The sequence below is a fragment of the Camponotus floridanus genome, unplaced genomic scaffold (genome assembly GCF_003227725.1).
Source record: "Camponotus floridanus strain SB8 unplaced genomic scaffold, Cflo_v7.5 scaffold139, whole genome shotgun sequence".
Lineage (NCBI taxonomy): Eukaryota > Metazoa > Arthropoda > Insecta > Hymenoptera > Formicidae > Camponotus > Camponotus floridanus.
Window position 1 is genome coordinate 235,178 of NW_020229258.1, and position 19,755 is coordinate 254,932.

General features: G+C 30.3%; 1 protein-coding gene across 5 annotated transcripts in view; it reads right to left on the reverse strand.

Annotated features, from left to right (window-relative positions):
* The window catches only part of LOC105252304 (semaphorin-1A), a 204,539-nt gene that overhangs the window by 33,792 nt on the left and 150,992 nt on the right, over positions 1-19,755 (reverse strand). For all 5 annotated transcript variants that reach the window (XM_011259622.3, XM_011259624.3, XM_011259619.3 and 2 more), the window contains one exon: positions 19,556-19,726. In XM_011259622.3, coding sequence (XP_011257924.1) covers positions 19,556-19,726 — 171 coding nt within the window. The remainder of the gene's footprint in view (positions 1-19,555; positions 19,727-19,755) is intronic.

Consider the following 19,755-nt stretch of genomic DNA (forward strand, 5'->3'; position numbering starts at 1 on the left):
ATTTTAACTATTATTATTATTATTACATCATCTTTTATTTATATATATTTAAAACATAAAAATCAATAGAAAATTATCTGCTAAACAAGATATATCGCAATCTTTTTAGAGCTAATAATATATATATTTCTAACGCATTTTTTAGAGATATATCATTCATATATCATTCAATTATATTATCATATATTCATTTATTATCATCTTCTTGAAAAGATCGACATAAAAGGAAAAAATCAAATAAATTCTGAAATCAGATAAAAAAATAATAAAAATAATATCAAAATATTTTCGCAAATAGTCAATTTAAATAAAGAGTAGTGTCCAATATTTCATTCGTAATTTAGCTATACTTTTAAATAATACTTTTTTTAAAAACAATCATAAATTTCGTAACTTTGTTTATAAGTAATTATTACATATACATGCATGCTCATGTTACGATTGTGTCACGCACTTTAATTATACAATATATTGACTTACAATATGTCATGCAATATATAAAATTGATACAAATATACGTAATATTTTTTTTAAAAAACTTTGGGCAGATTATTTAAATCTAAAACGTTTGAAATATCTTCATCAATCACTTGACTTCTTTTGACTCATAATTTTTGGCTATGAAATCAATCTGATATTATCTTGTTTCGATAGGGAAGTAATTTACATATGAATTACAAATAGATGCAAATTTATATTTCCATAGCATTCGATAGGTCAATATTTGTAAATGCCTATACGCCATCATTCGATCGATGGTTCACATAAATAAACGAAATGCAGTTGGACGGCTCCGCGAATCGATCGGATTCGTATCGCGATCCAGATTACGTGCAATTAACGCGTGACAATGAGAAATGCTTATTATGTTCCCGTTTCCAAATTAATAAATATCGATCGTTTCTTCGTCGAATACTTCCATGAATAATGTACGTGCGATACAACACACATCACGCGTAAACGACTAGTTTATAAATATTTAATATTTAGATTGATACTACGACCAATATTCGGCAGATCGATGGCATACATAATTAAACGCGCATGCAGTAGCAATTCGATAAAATTGTATAGATGAAATCGCACGAATAAATCACAGTTATCCGCTTACGACGCCTGCCTATATTGTTACCGCACAAAACCGTTTCACAAAAATAGAATATTTTTATATTAATCAGTTAATTGTATTTATTTGCATATTTGATCGAAAACAAGCATGGCTTAGAGTATATGCAATTCTGATTATTGATTTAATAACGAGAAATAATGCAATAACGTGAAACAACTGATGTGCAATATTAAAAAGTTTGGAAATAATTGAAGATATATTTTATATTTATTTTTTCAATATGAAAAAAAGTATTTTTTAATGCTACACAAGAAGAGAGAAATATAAATGAAAAATAAACTTTTCTTTTCAAATGGCTAGTGCAAATGATTGAATAAAGTTCTGGAAAAGAATCATTGTTTTTATCTAGACTCCTTATAAACATTTCCAATTTTTTAGTTAAATATAAAAATACTTTAGATTCGATAATATTTTAAAATTATTATTTTATAATAATCTTTAAATTTATTAACTGAAAAAAGAGAAAACTTGAAGAATTATTTTTTTTTCATTTTTTAATTAGAAATTAAAATTTTGAGAGCGTGCGCTTCTTACTATCTAGAATTTTGTGAACGAAAAATTTTTTAAAAGTTTGATGCTCTCCATTATGTTTCAACTTCTTAATTTTGCACGGCTGATATTTTAGACTAACGATTTTTCTCCGCAGAATTTGGAGACACGAAATGCCTTTGAGTTTAAATTGGGACAAAAAAATAAAAATCTTTTGAAAAATAAAGAATTTTATAATTTTATGATTTAATATAAATTAAATGCGAAATAAACAGAAAAATATAAATCGAGAAAAATGAATTTAAAAAAAGGAGACGCGACTATTGTAATCAATGCACATTAACTTTGTGATATTGACGAAGCAGACATATCAAGATAATTGAAATGCATATGCAACATTTTATGTCCAATTAATTTAAACATTCAAACTAATATTATAATATATACACACGATATACATACGATGCAAATTGTCGCAGCGTAATTAATGATGAGTTACCTACATGTTACCATACTGTTTAGAAAATCGACTGAATTTGAGCAATAACAGGGATTATCATAGCGAAATGCACGTGCACAAACCAGTAGCGCAAAATTTCGCATTGTGCTTCGCATATCGGTATATTGTTGAATAAATAAATAATTTGACAAGCAAAGATTTTATAAATAATTACTTCAAGATTTCACGATGATGGATGATATAAAATGAATTAAAATGCGCGAGTAGAATAGTCAGATAATAAATATAAAGAGAATAAATATTATACATCATATTCAAGAATACATTAAAAGTTGTAAAGGAAAGAAATTAATTGCCAATTGAAAATAAAAATTGCTTTCACCGTCACATCATTCTTCATTATCTAAGAGTATTTTAGACTTAAAAGCTTTGCAAAATCTAATCAATATTGACGTAAAGAATTCCTTCCAAGTCTTTTCCTATCGAAGGGGACATCGAGATGTACGTAGCATTAAATATATTCCGGGAAATCTGATCGAATCAGATCGCGAATATTTAAGACGTATCCCGAGAATAAAGGGACCTGTTTCGGAGCGGAAGCAACGTCTGCAAGACGGTGAATTCAACCGGAATTCCATTGGGAAGCGCGGCCGCCGGCCTTCATGCAATCTATACAATCACGAGACGAAACGTATTCTCGTGACACGAGAGAGGCGAGACAAAAGGGAAGAGAAGTACGCACACACATACAATGAGCCGATTAATTATTCCAATTAACCACAACTGTCCTCGGCAAATCTTTATTTAACCGTTAGTTCATTCACAGGGTGCTTCCTTACACGTGTGCGCGTGCATGTAAGGCACAAAGCCGTAAGTGAGCGGTATCTGTTCCTGGGAACCTTCGGGCCATACATACAATGATAGATGCTCTTAGGTAGGTAGGTAGATAGGTAGATAAAAGCCGCGAAAATAATTGTCTGCAGGCGAACGAACCGGTCGCAAGGCGCCTGCTAGATTATTCATTAAATGCAAATTTTAACTTGTCTTACTCGAGATAATATTAGAAAATTATGAAAGCTCACTCGGAAATTTGTGGAAGAAATCGAATAAACTTTAAATTTATAATATTCCATGTGAGGGAAATTTAAAAGACGTCATTAAAAATAACAATCAGATATAATCCGATTCGAAATATATCTTATCGTTGCGAGTGATATCGTTACTGACTTTTTGAATATTGCTAATTATTAGAGGGCGAAAATTCGTGAGAAGAGTTTTATACTATTTAATCGGAAGATTCAAATGCCTGAAATGCACTAACGTATTTAGTTCGCGATATATATTTTATCTAGCAAAAAATGTCCCTGGTTGTAGATGAAAAATTTATTTCTAAAAATATACGTAACAAAATTTTTTGAAATTGATTATATTTTATTTATTCTTAGTCTAGTGAATCTCAATAACTCAATTGCATCATAAAGAAAAACAAAATACTTGAAGAAAAATTCAACTATAATAGAATATTAAAGTTTTTGAGATTTTAATTTGATGATAATATTTTTTTAACAACTATATTTTTAATAATTTTAAAAATATATTTCATTGTTGCAAGTAACATCTTAAATCACTGAAAATTCTCGAAGAAAAATTCAATCTTTTGTTGCTGAATATTAGAGAATGGAAATTTATGAAGAGTTTTATGCTACTTAATAGAAAGAAATGTCTGAAATCCATTAATGTATTTTGTTAGCAATATTTATATATCGCGATAGATATTTTAATCTAAATATCATTTGAATATAAATGAAATTTATTTTTAAAAATATTCATAATAAAAGCTTTTATAATTTATTATGTTTTTATTTTCAGTCTACTGACTTTCAGGGCAGTTGCAATTCAATTGCATCCTTGAAGAAAAAGGAAATTTCTGAAGAAAAAAATCCAACTCGAATAGAATATTAAAGCTTTCGAGATTCCAATTTAATCAAATCATGCATTCAATAATATTTCTTTTTTTCGATAAAACTATATTTCTAATAATTTTAGAGACAACCTCGCTATGATTTAATTACCCCATAGCATTTCGAAGGCGAAAATTAATAAACAGTGCGGCGGTTTGCGTGAATAGACTCCTTTGCCTATCGATACAGATAGAACTTTGTACAATCTGGTCCGTATATCCGATGGAAAAGCTTCTCATGAAGAGCCTACGTGCGCCTGTCGAGGCGCTCGTGCGGTTCAATGGAGTTTACAGACACGCACATACTATCAGCATAAACGACAGTGCGGCGTGCATATGGAACATGTACAAGACGTATATAGGACGTGCACAACTTACGCGCGTGTACGCGCGTAATTTCACAAATGGATGCCTTTTGTGCGCATGACGGTAAATATGCGAAATTACACTGGCAATTGTCGGACGAATTGCACCTTTCGAAACAATTTCGATAGTGGCTTGTACAAAACCGCAGACTAGATCGTCTCGTAAATTCGTAACATCGATTTGCACCGTACTCCAGATGACCGTCATTGCCTCAAGCAGTAAGAGAAACGAATCATTTTATCGCGAACGTTTAATTAATAAATGTTTGCAAAGGTTCTCCCTCATCAATTCGTATTTCTTTTATATGTTAATTCGAGGACAAATAAAATGAAATAAAGATGAGAAGGATAAAGCTGGTATCTTTTTTAAATAATATGTTATATAATAATTTTGTGTTTCTCTTCGGCTCATTTTTATTGCTATTCATTCCCTCGAGTTTAAAACTTTGAATAAATATCGAGATCCTTACATTTAATATGTATTTCGAAGACATCGAATCTCCAATATCGAATTTAATCTCTAAATTAATGATAAAATTATTATTAAATAAATGCGAAATAAATAGTCTGTATGAAAAAATTAAGATGGTTAATGTTAACGATATAATTTAAAAATTAATGCAATGAAAAATTGATACCGCTGTTTGCATGTTTATCTATGAGAATATAAAGAGGTAATTTGTTTGAGGACACATTAGAAATTAAAAGCTTGTGAATAGGGGCGACGGTATGATAGAATATTTGAATCAAATCGATGCTATTACAATTACATTAACAAGAATAAGTTAACTTTATTATCGTGCTGTATTTAGAACACGTGCATTTTTTAGCATTATATTTTTTTCAAGCCATCTCGATTTAGGATCTTAGCATATTTTATTCATAATGTATGTCAAATAAAGCATTTATATATAAGTTATTCATATGTTATATGAATCCGTATCAACATATGATAAAAAAAAATATATACATCATTTCACGTATCATTTATATATCAAATAAAAAAATATATAAGTATATAAAAATAATAAATAACAAATAAATAAAAATAATAAATAATAAATAATAATAAATATCTAAAACAATTTCGTCTGTGACGTTTTTTAACTTGTATAATATTGAGAATTTATCTTTTGGGGGAAAATAAAAAATCCGCTGTGTTTAATCGTTATGTTTATAAGCAACATATTTCGAAATCATTCATTAATCGTTTGTTAGCTGCTGATATTTTGGAGTGCATTTTATTACGCTTTCTATGAATGTTTTTATTTGCTGTAACGTTGCACACACACACACACACACACACACACACACACACACACACACACACACACACACACACACACACACACACACACACACACATACCGGGCTACTTTGTTTCTTTTATTATAAGTTTTCCATGATAAATTTTCGATTCATTTTCGGCACGCGAAAATTTTAATCATGTGTAAAATTAACGTGAACCAATGTGTACGTGTTTATATGTGTGCGATGCATATTGAAAAGGTATCTTTTTTCTCTATATAATACTTTTAAATCAATCGTACACATCAGCTAATTTAAATTTCATATGACGTAAAATCCGCAGCTGGCGAGATAAAAGTGAGATAGTATCAATCGTACCGATGTTTACGTTTAAAATTTAAATTTTTATATTATTTCCCCCTTCTACCTTTATTTATTCTCTTCTGAAAGTAGTATTCCCATATTATAATAGTGTACATGTGCGACACAATTAACGAGAAAGAGAGAGAGAGACTGATATATATATAAATAAGATATAAATAGAATATATACAAGTTAAACGCTCTATGAATGTGTTATTCGCGTATGTGATTCTCGTTTCTATAAAACGGGAAAAACGAGAAAAGAGACGAACATATCAAACCGGCTTACTGTCACTCGTCACGCGGCATGCACTTCATTCGACTAACTGACATATGTCGAGCTGTTGGTCGCTTGTACTGAAATTTCAGCAGATTCTGCCGAATAAACAACGCCTAATTATAAAAAAAAGATCACGTTGAATTCAACGTTATGGTGTTAAGCGATTATCGACAGCGCGATATTGCATGATTGATATCTGTCACGTCTCTTATGTGTATGTACCGCTCATAATTTAAAAATTAAAAATTATTCGTAAATAATTCACGTTCTTTAGCTGCAGATTCGACAGTGAATCTAGAGTGAAATTTTTTCAAACAAAATGTTTTGCCTCAATTTTTTTCATTTCTTTCAAGACTATTTACTCATTCATTCTATATTCTCGTATTAAATTAATATATAATAATTTAATAATATAATATAATTTTATAATTTTTTAAATTTATCAAGGATTTAAACTAAAATTAAAATTTGCGAGAGTAAATATATTTTATTCTGTCTTACTCTGTTGATATAATTTGCGCGCAACTTTTTAATCTCTGGTTCTTTATATATACATATAATTCAGATAATTATCATCTTTATAAAAAAGATTCTTTTATATAAAATACGACGCAATTAAAGTTTTAAAATATAAGATCGTATAAATATAAGTTTTAAAATATAAGATCATACAGAATATCTCCTAGGGAAAAAATATACCAGACGTTCTTTTGATCACAGATTCTTGGATCAATTTGAAAACCAAATACGATTCCTCCCTTAAGAAAAGTGTTGAAAAAAATTGTAAATTTCCAATTTTCAATATTTTCATTTGACAAGTGTTTAAACTTGTATTCAAATTGTTTGAAATTATTCAATATTTTAAAATTTAATCAAGTTAATAAAACGATAAACCTCACTGCCTTTCTCTTTTCTGTATTTCCGAAGAGTTTAATTTCCCAAAAATTCGTCATATTCAGTCGGTTATTATAATCTAAAGCTTAATATATTATCCTGTCGACGCTTTTATTAAAGACACATTGATTTCAAATTGATTGAAGATCCCGTGAGTGAGAGACATGTCACAGTAGATTGGGACACTCTATATAAATACATTCTCGCGTATACCCACAACCGACCATAATTTCCAGCATGGCAAGTTCCCACGGACACGCTGCTTGGACTCGCCGAACTGTAGCGCAGAAAACCATTCAACATGGCTCATTATATTCGCTGACTATCAACAAATATGACACGTCAATTCGCGCCGAAACGCGATGAATTCGATACACGATGCTCGAGGCACTAACAATTCGTGACAATTCGAATCGACCAAGGACACACATACATTAAGCAAAATTGATTTTCTAGAAAGAAACGTTACTTCTTTGGTGACGTTTCATGCTTTATCGTTTTTAAATAAGCAATAAAAGATTTCATTAAAAAGTGTTTGAAATTCGTTTCAAGTGCCTTTAATTCGATATAAAAACAAATAATTTTGTTTCTTTCATCCCAGTTCTTCCAGTTCATTCCAGTCCTCTCTTTCATTCAGTTCGATCTTTGATTTTTGCATAAATGCATAACTCTTTGGGAAAAATGTAATATTAATAACATTACAGTATATATAAAATAGACTTATTATCGTTTCGATTAATGTACATTTCACACGTCTCTTTGTGAACGATATCATAATATTCGTGCGAGACAAAGTAATTGGTAGACAATCAAGTATAAATCAAAGGATGTGAGTGCAACTGAAATAAATATATCATTACAAGCATTCGAAATGATCTTCTTTTAGTGAATGAATGAATGAACACTGCGTGTCGCAAGTCTGAGGATCCATATTAAAGACTGAATAAATCAACGGCAGGTTCTCGTCCCGATTACGCGAGATAACTCGTTTGTTCCTCGTTCGTTTCGCTTTTTAGCGGATTAGTAGTTATTAAAAGAGCACGGATCGTGTCGCACGAACCAACAGACTCTCGGCTTTTACTCGTTATACTAATTACTTCGTCGGAGCGAGTTACAGCAGTCGCTTTGAATTATCTCGTCGCACGATAAAGGGTAATAGTCCAGGGACGAAAAAGAGAACGTGCTTGGCTAAAGCTGCTTGCGACGATAATGGGATCGATATTTCTAACGACTACACAAATGAACGTTGATTTATCGTTATCGAATATAGCTGGCGGTTAAAGTTTCGCATCGGATAAAACATGAAAGCGAAAAATTTCGCCACGTTGGCTTACACAATAGCGTAAAACTTGGAGACATCCGTGTAAAAATATTGTTTTAACATGACTACCTGACTATCCTTCTATCTCGAAAAAATCATGGACGTTTTAATAAGCAGAGATACAGAGAAAAGATACATAAGAAATACAATATATTACTTGCGTCTTATTTTAAGAGATATTTATTTCTCAATTTGGCGATTAAGTGTTTGTTTGATCCTTGATCTTTCAATTGTGCTATTGACTTTGATGACGTAAAATTCTCAATCGTCGATAGCAGTGAATCAAAGCGAATCAGAGAATAAATCATTACCAGCGCGAGAACTATTTTAAACACGTCATAAATTACGCGTTCATATAACGAATGGCGATATTCCACGATGAGAATGCGAAGCATATAGGCTGATAAAATTAGGATGATGATTTGCGGTTTACACCCCGAATGTACAAACATCTGTTTATGATTACTGGTCGAAGCTTGAATCACCTGTCATTTGCCATCTCCTATCAATTATGTTCGCTTATGTACAGAATAGTTGATGCTATGTCCAGAGATGAAGCATTTTCTCACCAAATGTTAATGTATATGTTTGCCAATAAATCTATAAAAAAGTATTATATTATTTGAGAAAGATTGAAAATGTTCATTAAATTATGGCTGATATATCGTCGCTTTTCGTGTACTAATACACATAGATGCGATTACTTGCTCAATATACATACGTACATGTCTGGATGATCAGACTATACGCATATATCGCGTATCAAAATCGACATATGACAAGCCGACTACTAGATATAACAACTACAGGGCGTGATTGTGCTACGATAGAGTATACAGATAATTTTGTCAACAGATTACGGCGAAACATAGAGAGTTTATTGCGAGCACATTATGAATACGCAGAGAGAAGGCAAATGAATTGCAAAATAACAATTAACAATTTGAGCAAGGTTAATTTGAAGAATTTTTATATAATGTTTCATTACAATTTACAATATCTTCAACAATTTGTTGGAGACATTATTTCGCGTTTTATTAATTTTAAAACAAATCCAATGAAAAATATGTCACTCAATAATAAATAATCTGTAAAAAAACATAATAAAATACTTGTAAAATTAGTTATTATTTTTAAACATTTTTAGAATGTTATTGAACTTAATATCAACGAAACAATAAACTATGTATGTAAAATATTACGTTACTGATAGGAATGTGTTATTTGCATCTACAAGAATTTTATCAAATAATGTCCATGTGTATATTCTAGCATTCTATACGTTAGTTATTTGAAAAAATAAAAAACAATATTGTAAATAATAATTCTAAAATATTTTTAAATTTTGAAAAGTAAATTAAATTATATAAAGTCCTTTTATGTAGATGTTACATTTACGATAAATTATATTTAAAACGCACTAGAAGTAAAATTTAAAATGTATAAAGCTCGAGATACAACCTAATATTTTATAAACAATGTTCATGACTGAAGAAATATCATGTTTGTCACAATTATATTAAAATCTTTTATCACTTATATAATTCTACATAAGCCGTATTAATTTCTAATCTAAATATATCATGTTAATTATATATTCTAAATAGATTATGTTCCTGACTGCGTTCAAAACTTTATTAACATATTCGCAGTAAAAAAATTTGCTAGAATACAGTATTTTGCATTTAAATAAATATTGAAAGAAAAATATATATTTTCGATATGCTTGTAACAACTGATCTAAATAAAAATATTTTATTAATACTTCCAGATGAGAACATCCAGAAATATTAGTAAAATATTTTTATTTAGATCGGTTTCTCGAAAAATAATTCTTAAAAAAAGCTTAAACAATATTTATAATTTAAAATTTTTTATTTTTTTCTTTAAATGTTATATATAATAATTATATAACATGTTAATGAATTAAAATGCTGTGTATGCTGCCTGTAAATGATAGTATATCTACGAAATATTTTTAAGATTTAAGCGTGCCTTTTGTATTGGAAAAATTATTATATCGAATTGTATATTGGTTGAAATTCACCGCGGCTCTTGAATAAGGCAAGAAAAGAGAGCATAATAAGAAACAGTTTTAAAACTCCTCAACAGAAATGCTTGAACATCGAGTTTCGGAAAAATGGAAAACGATTAAGTCCAAATGGGATTATTCGATGAGATTTATTGTTATGGTCGATCAAAATTGTAGGACATCAAAATCCCATGATGATATTTATCGATAATGTCTATTTTATCGTATCGTTAATATTTGTATTATATGTATGCGATTTCGAATCATAACATGCTTGTATGTAATTTTACGGAAATTTAAACTGTTTACGGAAGGAATAAAGTTACATACAAATTTATTCGAAAGAAAAATGAAAAGAAAATTCAAAATAAATGCAGTTTTCATATTAATTTCAATCAATCTTCTCCTCAAATTGTTTATTAGAATGTTCAATATCGTCAAGAGATAAAATTTTAAATAACTAATTAATAAATAATAAATAAATATATATCTTACATAATATCTAATATAATATAAATATATGTTTAATACAAAAATAAAAAAATTAATATATATATATATATATATATATATATATATATATATATATAAAGCGTGTTCGATCTGCGAGAAGTTGTGTGATGGAGGCATTTATGGTGTTGTTTTTTTTTTTGAAAACTCACTATTTGTAGAAACAGAGAATCCGAAAGCTTCAGAAAACATAAAAAATTCGAAAGCGGTTGGTTGAAATTTGAATTGTGGGACGTGAAATTGGATACGTGATTTTTCAACATGAATACATTTCGTAAAAAAGTTACTTTGTTTCCAATGTATATTTTCACCTGTATTTCAAACTTTTGACAGATCTATATAAACTATGTTTGTTTGTTTCATATCTACCCATGCAATCTTCTTTTCTACCATGTTGCGTTTGATTTGTTTAGAAAGTGACGTGTCTTGTCAGGATTTTATTGATTAAAAAAAATTGTCATTACAAGAATTTATAAAAAAATATTTATATAAATATATATAAATATTTCATATTAACATTATATCATATTATTATAATTTAAGAAAAAATCATTATAAACAGCAACATCATAAATCATCAACTCCCATAATAAATGTCCAAAATTAATTCTGTCTTAAAATATTTTTGAATTACACTTTGAGTCACTTGATATTACATTTTAATTGTTCATATATAACAATTTATTTTTGACCTTACTATTTTTAATTAAATTTCAGTTAAATTAAAAATATCCATTTAAAATCAATTATTAAATTTAAGAATAACAATCCAATTTTCTCTTTCTTTCGTAATGGATTCTTAATTTTACCTAGAAATTATTACCTATTTTTATATTTGAATATTTTATTAAATCTTCGCCAATAAAAAGACTTATTTTACAATTGTTGAAAATTTTATTATTAAAATATGATATGAAATTAGAAAAGTTTAGGCCACACTCACTTATAAGATTCCATTTTTCTCATCAAATAATAGATATTATATTTAACAAAATTAATTTAAATAAAATATTCGAATAATTCTATATCGCGAATGCACTCGGTGTACGCGCCTGCTTAAAATGAGCACCTAATAAAATATTGACAACATATAAGAACCGGTATAAAATTTCAAAGGTCGATTTTATTTCCAAGTATCGAAAAATATCTCGTTGGACACTTTCGTTAGCTGAGCTTATCCATGGAGCATCGCCGTCATAAAAATACATGCGATGTCGCGGTTCTTGATGACTAGGAAGCAAGCTTATCGTGGCGTACGTGCGCAACGGCGGGAATGAAACGGGGATAACATGTGATAGTGCAGTACTTGCCCGATTTTTCGCACGAATATACATAGCTGCATACTTGCACCAACGACACCATGGAGAACGCGGAAAATGAGGAGATACGAGAGAAGATGAAAAAGGAGCGCGATGCAAGGAAATGTAGGATGTAAGTGCCGCATCAACGTGCGGATAATTTAGCAAGTGCATGTTAAATTTCAGAGTATTGTTCCCACATGAGCATTGAAGGAAGTCGGAAGTTGAAAATGGGTCAGTCAAATAAGGAAATGGAATTTGCAGAAAGAAAGTCGTTAAATTTTATAATTATTATGGACGATTATAATAAAAGTGGCAAATTCTGAAAATACAATCTGTAACGTTCAGGAAACTTTTAATTTTTTTAGAACGCTTGATTTTGAATAAAATATTATTAAGGTTTCAATCAATTTAAACCGTCATGTTTTTCTTTGAAAAACTGAGAAATTATGTAAAGTATCTTATTTATATTAAATTATGTAATAATTATATATGAAAAATAATATATACACTCTCTCTCTCATTTCTATTCAAGCGATTATAGAGAAATTATATTTGTTATCATGTATTAGGAAAATTTGAAACCGCATGTCATGTACATATTTCGAGAGATATTGAAGGCAAAAGAAATCTGACCGACGACGTAAAAAAAGTATATTTAAAAATAAGGAAAAAAAAGGAAGACTAAATTGCCGTGTCTCGTCTGAGATGGCGTGGGACGAATGAATTCCAGCGGAATACAAAGACAAGCGGTAGCGAGAACGTAGCGCGGGAAACGAAAGAAATTCTAAAGGACTGCCACGGAAATGGATGCTTTGGGAATAGAGTATTAAAGGCGTAGCGAAAGAGAGAGTTCTGCGATGAGAAAAGAGAGAGAGGGTCTGCGAGGGTCGAAAACTAGGCGGAGGAAGCGAACTCGTTGGGGAAGGAAGATGGACCAAAAAGAGGCGACTCTTACATTCGGAAGCCATATCAGACCGCGTGACTTGAATAAAAGTCATGGGGTGAATTTTCGTGGCTGAACGTGAGAATTAGGCGAGAAATACGATGATTCGTTCGGCCCACTACCTTATCACTAGTCCGAAAATTTCGTCGAAGGATATCAGTTCGATTATTCTTAAATTGGATTTTGATATTTAAGAAATTTCGCATATGACGTTCAAATTTAGGCGCTACAGAAATTATTTTTATGTATATATATCTGCCAGCAACAAAATTAATTATAATTATGATAATTGTTTTGCAAGAATTAAACGACTTTTTCAATATTATAACAATATATAATTTATATATTTTAATAATATATATTTTAATAATTTATATTTTATTTTAATATTATATATATATATTTTTATTTTATTATTAAAATAATAAGTCGTTAATCAATTTTACAAAAAAAGAGGATCGTGAAACTTTATTTGCACTCGTTTCATATACGTTCTATGTAATCAATTCATTATATTTTTCAAAAAAATAGCTGAATATACAACTATGAAAAATAATTCTAAAATAAAATAAAAATAATTCTAAAAATTTTATTTAAAAAAAATCTTGATTATAAAGTGAGTATACTAAATTTATTATAACTATTTTGATTTTTATTCAACGATATTTGTTAAAATTTTAATAAAACACTTTACTTTTGTTGCATACTATTTATGAATATTTTTTATAGAAAAGAAGAAAAAATTAGATATTTTGGCATCTATATATACTGAATTTTTTTAAAAAATAATTATTAAAATGAATTGAGTTGGTTGACGAAAAGTCACTCAAAATCGATAAATTTTTGATCTATCTTTCATTGTTATTTATGATATAATATCATTGTTCTTATTGAAAATTTATATGATTATGACAAAAATATTTTAGCTTTGTTCAAATTCGCGTTGAAATTATGGCAAGTAAAAATTGAGTTCTCCATCGTGCGTACAGAATGCGTCAATTGTGTGAATTGCCTAGTTGCATTAAAGATTCATGTTATTGCAGAGAGATACAAGCTTGCTGTATTAAAGTGAAAAAAATATTATAACACGCGCACACGAGAGAAAGATTTATCGCGTCAATCTGTCATTAAGGCAACAAATTTTTTTTATAACATACAATTATTGCTAGTGAAAAGCTGTCATGTTACAAACTTTTACTATTTTAAAACCTTTTTTAAAGCAATAAAAATTTTTTCCATTTGCAAAATACACGAATAACGCAGGAAGAATATAATTCATGATCTCAGCTGCAACTGAAGCATGTAAAACATGTTTCCACTCTCGTTTGTTACTTTTTTTATTTATATTTAAACGTCGAAATTACAGTTCTCTACAATCAGAAATATACACAATCCAATCGATCGACATATTATTTACAATTTTTATTTTGTAATAAATTTTATTGGTTCGCTGAATGAAAAAACTAACCGCGATTAATTAGTTGTTTTCCCAACTTTTATGATTTTCTGGATTCATAAACTTCATAACATTTTTGCACATATATGTACGTTTATAAAAACGTACATTTCTCAATAATTTTATTTAACTATTTAATTAAATAAATCACACAATATTCAACTGCAAAATTAAGCATAAAAAAGTTTTATTTATTATATCATTGTTATTAGGTCAATTGTTGATTATAGCGACTGATTATAATTATAATAAAAAGATTAATTTGTAATATAAAAAAACACTGTAAATAACTGATTACAGTCGGATTTTTAAGCGACACTTAATCTATTAATTAAAAGTTCCACTTTTCAGCTTAATTGGTAATATACAATGTTATTTCCTACAGTACAAAATATTTTTCTAAAAGTGTTTTTAAAATTACAGCTCACACGATATTACATTCGAAATGTACCATATATTTTAATAGAACCTAAAAATATCTATTTGTAGGACTTTAAAAATTTCGAAATATTTGAGCTGTGCGTCGATAATTTAATTTCGCAATCCGTACAATATCACTGTACATACAATTTAAATTTAAATCTACAATTCTGGATTGTATAGCTATAAATGTATAGTTATAAATTTTTGAAAACGCATTGTGATCCCATTCCATTACTACATATTTATTTCTATTGCATGCGAATTAATTGCTTCGATAAATTTAAACAAAATGATAAAATAAAAAGAGTATTCATTTCGCATAAGTGATTCGCTCAATAGCGACAAAAAATTCAGCGGAGAATCAGCGAAATCCTCCTCCATCTCGCGCTATTTTTTTTATTCCACGTCGTATTGATCGTTGCAATAGTAAACAGCGCGATCTTGCATCGTCGAACCTGCGGTAAAATTTATTTCGGCGAGCTTTTTATTCGGCTCCTTTTTTTCCCGGAGATTCTCTCGTGACGCAAGTCTTGCGTGTTTACTGAAAACTTCCGGTGAAAAGCAGACCTACTTTGCGTATGATTTATTCGCCACCGCGTGCACGCGGTTGCGGCGGATGAGTTTTTAATGGCGCATAATACGAAAGTAAAATTGCCGGCTTTCGTGGACGCGGGAATTAGATATCGCGTGAGAAGCAAGGGTTTTCCCCACATCGCTTTTCCATCGCGGATCGAAGAGGAATTACGGAAGACGGTAAATAAATTCCACCTCGGTCCGGAAGCTGAATGATAAGGTATCGCGATGTCCCAAGGAGAGACGACGCCGGTTACTTCCAAGACGACTCTATCGATACGCCTTCTCGAAAACTTAGCTCTACCGAAGATTATATTCCAAAGGATCTCGACAACATTCAGATCCCATACCACTCTACGTCGCTGCTATTCATATTACATGTACGACCGCTCCGAGTTTCCGATTCTACAAATTTCCGCAATCACGTTTTAGATTCAACGTTTAATTTTGAATTTTATTTCTCTTTCTCTCTTGGAGATGGCTCGTTATCTCGATCTGAGAACTAGATAATCATAATAATCAAGAGCAGATATAGGAGCTTGCAATTTTCCCAGAAAATTATGTAATTCCAGCATATTGAGATGTCTCGCTCAATTATTTTCTTCATCACTCTTTTATATAAATAACAAATTATTAGTAATAAAATTGCTGTTAATAATAAAATAATTTAAAATTATAATTAATAATTATTCTTATTAATAATAATTAAAATTAATAATATATTTAATTATAATTATAATTTGAATTATAATTAAATATATATTATTAATTTCAAATTTTTAATCAAATTAATTTATCAATACTTTCTCTCTCCCGTTTAGCCTTTATAATGCCATAATTCGCGATTTAAGCGCAGATAAACACAACCGTATACAGAAATATGCTCTTATCTCGGTTGCTTTTGTCAGTGACTGGATCTACGTGTACCTGCTGCACAGACAGCAGCAACCCCGTCATCTGTTTAAGATCGGAAGAAAAAGGGAGAGAAAGGAGGAAAAAAGATATACGACCAGATAAATCACGTGTCTCTCTCTCCCTTTTTCCTTTTGCCTCTGTGTGTCCACCTACCCCGTTGGACGCCATGACGACGCGTTTCCCCTCGACGTGCCATTATTAAGACGCCAGGCGCCGCGACGTCTTGCCCTACACGCTCTCTACATGCATGGTGTCGCCTTCAAAGTGCCGCGTAAAGAACTTATTTTATCCGTGAACTCTACTTACGTCGACCGGAAGAACACCGGTCTATGCAAAACTCGCTGTCAATTTTTCTTTTCTCTCGATCTCGTTTACGTAACGAAGTACAGTTACTAACGGCTACAGAAATTCTCTCAAGTCGAATAGATACGAGGATAATAAAAGAATAAAAACGATCGCAGATCTTAATTGGCTATAGTAGATATACATACGTTAGGTAATGTGATTTATTTATATGCATATGCAATCGATGAAAAATGGTTGAATCGGTCTAAAATTTTAGCGGTGCAATTTAAAACATTTTAAAGCAAAAAATTAAGAAGACAATCTCAGCATTGATAGGACACGCGAAAAAATTGCGGAACGATATTTTTGCAAAAGAGAAAAAAATTCTGCTTTAAAATGGCTAGCATATTTAAACATTATTGCAAATTGTTAGAAGAGGTGTTGGCACAGAAGCTGTGTACCTTGGTAAAAAGCGAATTCAAATTATTAATGAATCAACGACGTGAATAGGAATAAAGATGAAACAAAAAGAAGCTTAAAGATTATAAATCACTGCCAACGCGAATAATTGTGAGATACTTGAGAACAAGGGAGAAAATTATTAAAGTAGCGAATTTTCCCTTTTCACGGCACCTCTTTTTCCTTTTAGTAATTTCCCAACCATGTTATTATTTTTTTCTCGTCCTCTTAAAATATTTTCTTCTTAAAATGCGAATATTTCTTTTATGCAAAAATATGCACAAAATATACATTATATATAATTATAAGACCTTTGTTTGTCGTTTTGTATAATTATTTTTACATGGTCCTTTCTTTTCTAAAAATTTAGAAAAATTCAATTCAATCTAAATTAATTCTCTCAAGTTTTTCAATTCTTCAAAACTCCCCTTAAATCATTTTACACGGAATATTTCAATTACAGCTTTATGCTAAACTGAATGAAAACGGAAAAATGCGCTTTCGAAATTAACACAATCGCTAATGTTAAAATACCTTTTTACATTCTCCGCACACGCTACAATCTCTTAGAAACCACAAAGATTAATATTGTAGATTACTGCTTAATCGCACATCTCACAATGTGCCTATCGAGTTTAACCGTGATTGTGAAATGAAGTATTTCATGAAACACAACCATTAGTTACAACCACTTTACGATGTTTTGTAACTCGATATAAAGGTTTGGGCCCGACACGTATGCACGATGAAAGCGTTATATAATTTGAAAGCCGTGCGCCGGAATTGCATGAAACTTTCAGGAAATGTTAGCAATACCGTTACGGATATAACGATGCCATTGCGGTAACCCCGCGGCATCTCATTCTCGTGCATATTGCACAAACACGAAGGGTTAAATGTGGTTTACCAATTGCACGATTAAGTTCCGGTATATTTTCCCTCGAATCCCTCGGAGAGAAAATTGTCTGTCGAAAGTCAATCGCGTTCGTTTCTTTCACGCGCTAACCAACCGCTTGATTTTATATATGATATGTTACACGCTCTGCGAATTTCCTTGCTTTTTTTCCCGATACGCGATTCACTGACAGGTTGAAAAGTATCGAAAGTATAAGAGATTTTAATTGGATTGTCAATATTTCAAACGGTAAATCTACAAGAGTGTGAAATATCCGATTCCTTTTTACATCAACATCCGATTTCTTTTATTCACACTCGATCATCTCTTTTTGTACTTATAACGAATGGAAGAAAATGTTTTACCACTAATGAAGCGAATATTTGATGCACAAATATCTGTGGACACTCTTAAGCATTTTTTTTTTAATTTTATGAAAAATAAAGCTCATACATACATTTAATAAAAAATATTGTACAAATATGTACTCGTATATAATATGCGAGAGAATATTTTCAATATGTAAGCGTAACTTCAAATATCAATTCATGAAAAGGTAACTGAGGAAGTTGGAATAATTTTAATGTTCTATTTGCTACAATTATACATTGCATTTAGCTTTACATTAAAAAGTCTTCGGAATTATCTCAAATATAAATACGAATCTTTTTGTAAATGTATTAATGTATATAATTATTAATTTTTTGCTTGATATTATTTAATCTTCAATTTTTGGAGTATGAATTGTAGCAATGTTATCTATAAATGTAAACTGTCAAGTTTTATATAAACTTGTGGATAAAAAGTACAAAGAATTTAAATCTGACCATTTTATTTCCACATGCAAATTTATCTATAAAAAGTTACACTCACATATTAATATGTGAGAGAGAAATTATATAAAATATTTGGTCAATCTCTTAACAACTTTATCTTTATCGGTACAACTGGAGAAAAAATATATAAATTAATTATATAAAACAAATTTTTTTATGCAAAACATTATTTCCTAGCAAAGGGAAATTTGCAAAAGCTGGAAAATTAGTGACCTTTTTTCCGTTTCTGTTTTAAGCTTGCGCAATTTTCAATGGCTATCACAAAATCTAAACAAAAAAAAAATACGACTGTAACGAATTTATTTAAATATAATATGCGCTGTTTCCCTGCTTCCCTGCTTTATGCCCTAGATTTATCTTTCAAAGTGTAGACGCAAAATTAACGGACACCCCGTGTGCTTTCGGGCTTAACGGCTTACCTTGATCGTGAACTGTCTGCAGAGCGGCTTGTAGGCATTCGTGCCGCAAACGAGAAAGTGATCGGGGCCCTGTCTGCCGAATACCCTTACGTAGTTCTGGCATTCGTCGGGGTCGCGGCCCTTCAAGTTGCAAAGCTGCTGGTGCGCATCGGTGCTGGACCACTGCAATCTCTGAAACAGGCAAGATCGAGCAAACATTA